The following is an 8,927-nucleotide window of genomic DNA, read 5'->3' as shown; positions in this document are numbered from 1 at the left end:
GGAAGCCTGGCCTGGGAATCGAGACACAGCCTTCCTCCTGCGCCACCACCAACTCCAACCCTGCCCCTGCCCCTCCCTCCAGGAGTCCTCAGCGGCCAGTGAAGAACGAGTCAGAAAAGTGGTCCCCTCCGGGCGCGGGGGCCGGGGGGGGGGTGGTGTCTGTGTGTTAGAGTACAGCCGCCACAGCCAGCTGGGCTTCCCAGGCATCTGCAAAGCGCTGTGCAGACCATCTGCGCGGGGCGTCTCAGTTCTAACTTTCACAACAGTCCTGGGATCTGGGAGCCATCGCTACGCCTGAGGAAACTGAGGCAGGAACAAGCTAAGTCTTTAACCCAAGAGATCACGGGAGCGAACCCAGACCTAAGGCAGCCTTTGGTCTCCAGGGAAGGAATCCAGGCGCAGGCTCCGAACCAGGCAGAGGGCTGTGGGGAGGGGAGTGCTTCTCCTGCCCCAGACCTCCCGGAGGAACAGCGCTCTCTGCACCGAAGCCTTTCCTAGTTACAGTCCCAGAGCTGGCAAGGCCACATCACCCGTCTGCTTCCTTCACAGCCCCTAGAGGGCTCAGTAGGAGCAGGCGCTGGCTCAGAGGCCCTGCAGTGAGCATGTGCCCGGTTCCGAGCACTATGCCTGGCAGAGCCGAATGTAAGGGGGAGGCCGGGGAACGGGGCGCCTTCGGACCTGGCGTCCCCCGTCCCTGCGGGCACTGTGCGGGTGACGGAGCGGCTTCCTGCCCCTGCGGTCCCGAGGGATGCTGACCGGCTGTGTTGCCTGCAGCTGCGGGTGAACCAGGACGAGCCAGCGGACGACGCGGCGCCGGGGACCGGGCATGGCGGGGCCGGGCACGGCGGGGCTGAGGCGCAGAGCAGCAAGGACCAGATGCGGACCAACGTCATCAACGAGATCCTCAGCACCGAGCGGGACTACATCAAGCACCTGCGCGACATCTGCGAGGTGAGGCTCGCGGGCTGGCGGGGCTGGGGGTGGAGGGGACCCGGAGATGAGCCTGACCGCCCGCGCCCCCAGGGCTACCTCAGGCAGTGTCGCAAGCGCGTGGACATGTTCAGCGAGGAGCAGCTGCGAACCATCTTCGGGAACATCGAGGACATCTACCGGTGCCAGAAGGCCTTCGTGAAGGCGCTGGAGCAGAAGTTCAACCGGGAGCGGCCACACCTGAGCGAGCTGGGCGCCTGCTTCCTGGAACACGTGAGCAGCCCGCCCTGGAACCCCGTCCCCGAGGCCCTCACCCTGTGCGGTAGCCCCTGAACCCCCCATCTCTGCTGGGGGCTCTGCCCTGCCCCACCATCCCTGGCCCCGACCGCTGTCACCCTTCCACTCTGCTTTAGAAGTTTCTCTGCTTCTGGGGGTCCGGGTGGGGTGAGGTGGGCAAACCAAGCCGCAGAAGGCTCCCTGGAGCAGGCAGGCCTAGGCTTTGGCCCTGGAAAGGATCTGCTTGGGACAGAGGTGGGCTGGGCCACCTGCTGAACACCCTAAGGGCTGTTCCTAGTGAATTCTGGGATTCCTCTCACAGTGAGCACACTGGAATTGAGGTTGAATTAGTTCTTACTTCCACTCTAAATGCCAGTTGACATTTTAGCCAAGGTTCATTGGACTCATCTGGGCTAGGTGGACTCCTTGTTCTCATCCCTCTCCTGTGGCAGTCATGTGGGGCTGAGCAGAGGATGTCTAGCTCAGCCCATCAAGGACAACCTGGGCTCCTTTCCGACTGCTAGCAGTGGGGGGTTGGGGAGGCCCTTCTACCCCTCTCCAGTGGCAGGAGGAAAGCTGAGGAGGGTGACCTCAGAAGCAGGTGGTGGGTCTGGGTACCTGAGTGAGTGTGGGAATTTGGGTCCCGTATTATTCATCAGGCAGAGTTGTGACAAGGGAATGAGAAACAGGGCATGTCTAACAGGCACGCTATCAGCATTACCCAGTGGGACCATCACAGCAGCCTGCCAGGCAGCCAGCTACCCTCCTTTTCCACCTAAGTCCACGAAGTCCTAGGTCAGACCTAGGTCTCCTTCTGGCTCCAGGTAGATGAAAGTTACACACAAAAGCAGGCACAGTGAGTCTCCCGTACAACACACATGCGACGTGGATATATCTCTGTCACGTGGTGTTGAGTAAAGTTTGACAGCGGCTGTGTTCAGATGTGAGGCCAGAGCTTTGTGAGGAAGAAGCAGAACACTGGGCTGAGGAGGAAGACAGCCCGGGAGGCACAGCCGTCGGGGTCTCTCTTAATCTCCCTCTCTCTCCTTTTGGGCTGTGATATCCCTTCCTTATTAATATCATGGATTTCACCCAGAAACCTGGCATACTGTCAAAATATCTGCTGAGGGCCCTGCAGAGAAAGCTAGGTGGCGACGGGCAAGCGCATGCCTGAGTTTTCTGGGGTCTTTCACGTCCCTGGGCACGATTCTGCGTGGCTTGTGCCCAAAGACGTAGGTAGACAGAGCCTGGGCTCCCTGAGTTGCCTACCGCCCCCGCCCCCACACTGCCCATGGCCTGGTGGGGTCAGGAGGCAGCCGTCCTCACCTCCAGCTGTGCCCGCAGCAAGCGGATTTCCAGATCTACTCAGAGTACTGCAACAACCACCCCAACGCCTGCGTGGAGCTCTCGCGCCTCGCCAAGCTCAGCAAGTACGTGTACTTCTTCGAGGCCTGCCGGCTGCTGCAGAAGATGATCGACATCTCCCTGGACGGCTTCCTGCTGACCCCTGTGCAGAAGATCTGCAAGTACCCTCTGCAGCTGGCTGAGCTGCTCAAGTACACGCACCCCCAGCACAGGTAGGAGGGTGCTGGGGGAGGTCTGTTGAGGCTTTTAGTGTGCTGGGCACTACTGCGGGCACTGGGGTGACAGCACAGACCGAAACGTACAACAATTCCAGCCTTCGTGAGCTGTCCTTGCAGTGAGGGCCTGGGCTGAATAAAGTTGAATAGGATATTAAGTTCTGCTCTGTGCCTCTTTTATGGAGAAGATGGGGGTATGCACTTGATGGGTGGAGAAATGGCCCAAGGGCGCAGCCCCAGAGGGATCTCGTAAGCCCTCTTCCACCTCTGTTCTGCCCCAGGGATTTCAAGGACGTGGAAGCTGCCTTACATGCCATGAAGAATGTGGCCCAGCTCATCAATGAACGGAAACGGAGACTTGAAAACATCGACAAGATCGCTCAGTGGCAGAGTTCCATAGAGGACTGGGAGGTGAGGGCCCAACACCCCCAGAAAATGCCGTGGGGCTTGGCCTTTGCCCCTGAGAAACCTAGGAGGGTGCTGAAGCAGGGGGCCATGCTCCTAGGAGCCAGCAAACAGGAGCTAGTGTCAGGAGGGAGAGCTGGGGCTCTGCAGGGCCAGCCCGGCCCATGTCCGAGCCCCAGGCCTTGAGCGCTGCTCCCGGAGCAGGCCTGCTGGCCTCCTCCTGGTGAAGAGCTCAGGGCACGTGTAAAATGCCACATGCTCCTCTCAGGGTGCAGCCAGCCAGCCTCTGGGGACAGGCTGGGCCCCCAAGTTCGAGTTAACTTCTGGGGCGCCCAACAGAAGGGGCCAGGCTTGCCACAGTGTGACCAGAGACAGACTGCCACCGGTCGGAGGAGCCTCCTGGTTCCGTTTTCCTGGCATACACAATCCCCTCACGTGGGCCAGTCTCGTCTTCTAAGGCAGCACGGATGCCTGAACTAACGGCGACGGTCCTGTCCTGTTCTCTCCAACTCCGCCCACCAACCGTAAAATCTGTGAAAAAACAAGATTCCTAGGCCCCATCCTAGAAATACGGAATTAGACTCCCTGAGAGGGGGGCTGAGTGTTTGATTTGTGTTTTGTTCTGGGTGCCTGGCTTTTGCTTTCCTGATGATTGGTTCTGAGGCCCAGCCCTGACCAAGGACCCTCACAGACTCACTTATCCCAAACTGAATGGCTGCCAACAGCGCCTGGCTGTGGTTTGCATTTTCCTGGAGGAACCGGGTGCAGTAGGGCTTCATCTGAAAGTGTGAAGTCTGATGATAGGAATTCAGGTACTAAGTAACACTGAGCCAGAGGAAAACCTCCGAAAACCCTTTTGAAAGACAGGCCTCGGAAGTGACTTCCAGCCAGGTCTAACTGTTCTCTAGAGCCGCACTGTCCAATCAAAGTACCGTGTGAGCCACATAGGGAATTTTGTATGTGTTAGGATCTATCTTAAAAATGAAAAAAAGGGGCTTCCCTGGTGGCGCAGTGGTTGAGAGTCCACCTGCCGATGCAGGGGATGCAGGTTCATGCCCCGGTCCAGGAGGGTCCCACATGCCGCGGAGCGGCTGGGCCCGTGAGCTGTGGCCGCTGAGCCTGCACGTCCGGAGCCTGTGCTCCGCAACGGAAGAGGCCACAACAGTGAGAGGCCCGCGTACCGCCCAAAAAAAAAAAAAAAAAAGAAAAAAACAGGTGAAACTAACTTTAATGATGTTTCATTTAACTCAGTATATCCAAAATATCATTTCCACATGTAATCAACATATAAAATACCATTGGTGAAATAGTCACAGTCTTGATTTCATACTAAGTCTTAAAAATCGGTGTATAGTTTTCCTAAATGACACCTTGATAGGGATTAGCCACATTGCGAATGCTGACGCCAATGACTGCTGTGGGGCCTCATTTAACGGAGATGACCAACTCCTAGGCCAAACCGCCTTCTGACTCCGCCCCACTTCCTCGGGCTTCAAGAGCAACCCCTTCCTCTATGGCCTGCTGCTTGCTGCAGACCCTGGCCCGACGGGGGCCGTGGGCAGGCAGGGCCAGTAAGGACCCCACCTACCGAGCCAGCAGTAGAGACAGGACACCGAGCCCAGCAGAGCCTTGCTCTAAGCCCCAGGATGGGAGCACTCAGCTCACGGCTCCCCTTGGGTTCCCCAGGGAGAAGATCTCCTGGTCAGGAGCTCAGAACTCATCCACTCGGGGGAGCTGACTCGTGTCACACAGCCACAAGCCAAGAGCCAGCAGAGGATGTTTTTTCTCTTTGACCACCAGCTCATCTACTGTAAGAAGGTACCAGAGTCACTCTTCCCTGCTAGATGGACCTGTTCAGAGCAGGAATGGAGGGAGTGAGGTCGAGGGCTGGGAGCAGCTGCCCAGAGAAAATGAGACACACATACACACACACACACACACGCATGCGCGCGGTAGGGGGCTGACTACAGAGTGAGCCTAGTGGCCCAGGGACCAGAGGGTGGCCCTCAGAGTCTGACCCGCACACAGTGCTGTTAAGAACACCCTCCTTCCTGAAGAGCCCCTGCTCGCTTCTCAAGCCAGCTCTTCCTCTTCCTGTAAACCTCAGCTCCCCCTTCCCAACCCTGGGAGCCTCTGTTCCAGCTGCCTCCAGGCCTCCTCTTTGCTGATGGCCTCTACTCCCCTTTGAAAACATGGCACAAGTGGCTGGGCAGCCCTCCTGAGCGCTGGCTCTGGCCTGGCCTCGGTAGACTGATGCTCTCCTTTGCTGCGCACTGTGGGCCCTGGCCTGCTGCCTGTCTCCATGGCTGCCTCCCCGTGAGGCTGGGGGTGTTCAGAGACCCCCAGGCCAGCCAGTAAATGTTAACTCAAGGAGCGCCTCCTTCGCCATGGGTTCAGCATGTGGTCGTGGGCCGAGCCAGGCTCGCTCTGCCTCCCGAGATCACTTTCTGCAGCCCGCTGGCCCTTCTGGTCACAGGGCAGAAGGTGAGGCAGGGCCTCGGACGCGGTCAGGAGGATGGTTCAGGCCGCGGGGCCGGGCAAGCAGGCGGGCCGGGGGGCTCACGGCGTCTCTGGCAGGACCTTCTCCGCCGGGACGTGCTCTACTACAAGGGCCGACTGGACCTGGATGGCCTGGAGCTGGTGGACCTGGAGGACGGGAAGGACGGGGAGCTCCATGTGAGCGTCAGGAACGCCTTCCGGCTGCGCTGCGGCCCCTCGGGGGAGAGCCAGCTGCTGTGTGCCAAGAAGCCCGAGCAGAAGCAGCGCTGGCTCAAGGCCTTCGCCAGGGAGCGGGACCAGGTGCGGCTGGACCAGGAGACAGGTGCGAGAACCCGCTTGGCCTGGCCCCACCGCGAGGGCCCACCCAGCCCTCCGTGCCCCCGTGCCGGGGAGCCAGCATGACCTTGGGACTGTGAGAGGCCGGTCTCACACGGGCAGAACCTCGGGGTTTGGCGAGGCTGCGGGACACGTCGTGGCTTCGGCCCCAGGCGTGGGTCACTTCCCCCCGCCACACGCGTGCACACACTCCATAGGGTGGGAGCCTCTGCTCAGTTGGAGTGGGAGGTGGGCGCCGGCCTCCAGAGGCCTCCCCCTGCCCCACGTGAGCACGGCATTCTCCTCCTGTCCTTGGGCCCCTGGCCATCACGCTGGGCGGTGACCAGGTCGGTTCTGGATCTGGCAAAGGAGCCGCCTCCACAGGTCCGAGAAAGGACAGTAGGCACCAGCCACGTCGGTGAGCCGGGCAGGGTGAGCGACGGGGCAGGGCGACGAGGCAGGCCGCCGAGAGGTGCACCAGAGCGCCCCTGCGGAGCACGTCCTCCGCCTGGGCGGCCGAGCCAGGCTGGTGGGGCGGGATGCTGAGCCCCCGAGTACCGTGGGCAGGGCCAGGTGCACAGAGACTGCACTGGTGCCAGGACAAGAGGACCGTGGCCGGGGGGAGGAGGGGGGTGTGGGAGGGCAGCTGTGGCTCTCATTTGTGGCCCCTTCTCAGGCTTCTCCATCACCCAGCTACAGAGGAAGCAGGCCATGCTGAACGCCAGCAAGCAGCAGGCTGTCGGGAAGCCCAAAGGTAAGCAGGTGGTGGTCCACCTCCAGCCACGGCAGCCCGGCCCAAAGCAGGGTCAGCTGGGCCTGGGTCCTCAGAGGTGCCCGCTGCCCTTTGCAGGTCTGAGTTCTCAAAGGTTGGCGGTGAGGGGAAGCCTGCTTAGGCACGCGGTGGGTATTCCTGCTCTCCAGCCCCGCAGGCTCCGGGGAGCAGCACACTGCTGTCCGGTGCCAGCTTTTCCTTCCCCAGGCAGCGCTGCTTCCTGGCAGCCGGCCTAGGCACCTCGTGGCAAGGAACTAACAGCCTGTTCCTACAGAAACGTTAAACGCCCCCCCAAGAGCAGGTCCAGGCCTCACGCCTTCCCACGCCCCCTGGCTATCCCCCCTGCAGACCACGGAGGGCAGCCCAGGCCCTTGGGTGTGGTCAGCCCCAGGGGAGCAAGGGTGGGTGTCGGAGGCAGCCCAGGGATGGCCCGCTGCCCCCACAGGCTCTGCCCTGTGCCACCCGGCTCCCAACACACCTCCGACCCCAGCTCTCTTCCCCTGCCCAGCCCTCAGCCGGCCCTACTATCTGACACGCCAGAAGCACCCAGCTCTGCCCACCAGCCTGCCCCAGCAACAGGTCCTGGTGCTGGCAGAGCCCAAGCGGAAGCCGTCCACCTTCTGGCATAGCATCAGCCGGCTGGCGCCCTTCCGCAAGTGAGCCCATGCCCCGCCGATGGCACCATCTGGACCTGCCCTGCCGGCGGGCCTCCAGCTTTTCCTCCCCAGCCTTCCTCTGCCTGTTACGCAGACTGGAGGTGGGAGGTGCGAGGTGCCCCCATTCCCGGTTTCCTCCCCACTACTGGGGCGCTGGAGACGCTGGCTGGAGAGGCAGGCCCCCAGCACGTGAACCTCCCGCCACCCTCTCGGCCTGTACGGGGCCTCCTGGGAGCCACAGCTCAGAACCACCCACCAGGCCAGCACGTGTGAGAATGCCGCTTTGGACCCTCTTCTCGGGACATCTAATCATCCCTCCTGCCCCTGGTTTCTCTGGGCAGGAGACGTCTCTGCCTTCGGCCACCTGCAGAGCCAGGCTGTGTGCCCCTCTGCCCTCCTGTTCTCCTTGCAGGCCCCCAGCTGGTAGACCAGGCAGCCTGCGTCCCTGGTGGGTGGGAACCAGGAATTCTGCACACAGAAACATCTGGCCCAGAGCCCACCCGTTTTTGCTTCCCAGCCCCTCTCTAGACACTCCTGGCTGCTGGACACCCTCTCTTCACTTGTGATGTGTTTGTTTATAGTGGAAAGAAAACCATAGTCAGCTGAATACTTCTGTCAGGGTTTGTGACCAGTCCACCTGTAGCTGTGGGGTGATTCCAGAACCTGGTTCCAGTATTTTTTGTTCAGATTTTGTTTTTCTAACGGTAGAGAAAAAGAATTGTTAGTGACACGGAAAGACTGCCTTACCCTAAGTGAGCGTGAGAAGCCATAAGGACTGAATTCTGTGGCCCGGCACCCAGGACTGACCCACCCAGAGGCTGGTGGGCATGTGGGTTGGAAGGAAGCCTACATCCCACAGAGGAGGGGCACCAATGAGTGTGGCCAGGGCCTGGCTTGGGGCACGGAGCCGCCCCTGTGGCCCACGGGAATTCAGCAGCATGTACAGTCACTCTTGCACTACACCTTCTCCAAGCCAGAAACCACATTTAATTTCATAAAGAAACTTGTGAAAAATAACCTGGCTGCCGGCCCTTGTTTTCTCTGCATTTTCTCGTCCCCTCGCCACGTATCTGTTTCTACCCAAGGCCTTTCCTAAGACTAGAGGAATGAGCTAGGCCCCCAGGGCTTTGGTGGACAGAGGCTTCAGAGAGGCTCTGGGTAACTGGGAGCTGTCTCAGCACCTCCCTGCCTGGCTGCTTCCAGAGTCAGTCTGCTTAGCTGAAGTGAGTTTGGGGGACAGGCAGTCCGTAATCTTTCTGGGTCTCACCTTCCTCCATGGTGAAATGGGGAAGGATGTGTCTTCCTCCCAGGAGGACCCAGGCCACAGGACCACAAGAGGAGGAACAAGGGTGGCTTCCCTCCCCTTCCCCACAACCTGCTACCTTCATACACGTACACACTGCCCAGGTCACTGGGGCTGAGCCTGAAACCCCTGGACTTCCTAACTTAAGAGACGCTACACCTTCCATCCAGGCCAAGCCACCTGGAGACAAA

The 8,927-nt window shown here is 60.3% G+C and overlaps 1 protein-coding gene across 3 annotated transcripts in view; it reads left to right on the top strand.

The window, feature by feature from the left end:
* Nucleotides 1–8,450, top strand: part of ARHGEF4 (Rho guanine nucleotide exchange factor 4) — a 110,886-nt gene extending 102,436 nt beyond the window's left edge. For 2 of the 3 annotated variants that reach the window (XM_024734495.1, XM_024734496.1), the window contains 8 exons: nt 775–951; nt 1,024–1,203; nt 2,551–2,783; nt 3,068–3,197; nt 4,878–5,009; nt 5,769–6,012; nt 6,682–6,759; nt 7,286–8,450. In XM_024734495.1, coding sequence (XP_024590263.1) covers nt 775–951; nt 1,024–1,203; nt 2,551–2,783; nt 3,068–3,197; nt 4,878–5,009; nt 5,769–6,012; nt 6,682–6,759; nt 7,286–7,437 — 1,326 coding nt within the window. In that variant the 3' untranslated portion in view covers nt 7,438–8,450. The remainder of the gene's footprint in view (nt 1–774; nt 952–1,023; nt 1,204–2,550; nt 2,784–3,067; nt 3,198–4,877; nt 5,010–5,768; nt 6,013–6,681; nt 6,760–7,285) is intronic. The other variant, XM_024734494.1, reaches the window with a different exon arrangement.
* Nucleotides 8,451–8,927: the final 477 nt, after the last annotated feature.

Source organism: Neophocaena asiaeorientalis, unplaced genomic scaffold (assembly GCF_003031525.2).
Source record: "Neophocaena asiaeorientalis asiaeorientalis breed wild unplaced genomic scaffold, Neophocaena_asiaeorientalis_V1.1 scaffold32, whole genome shotgun sequence".
Lineage (NCBI taxonomy): Eukaryota > Metazoa > Chordata > Mammalia > Artiodactyla > Phocoenidae > Neophocaena > Neophocaena asiaeorientalis.
This window is presented reverse-complemented; position numbering and strand designations above follow the sequence as displayed.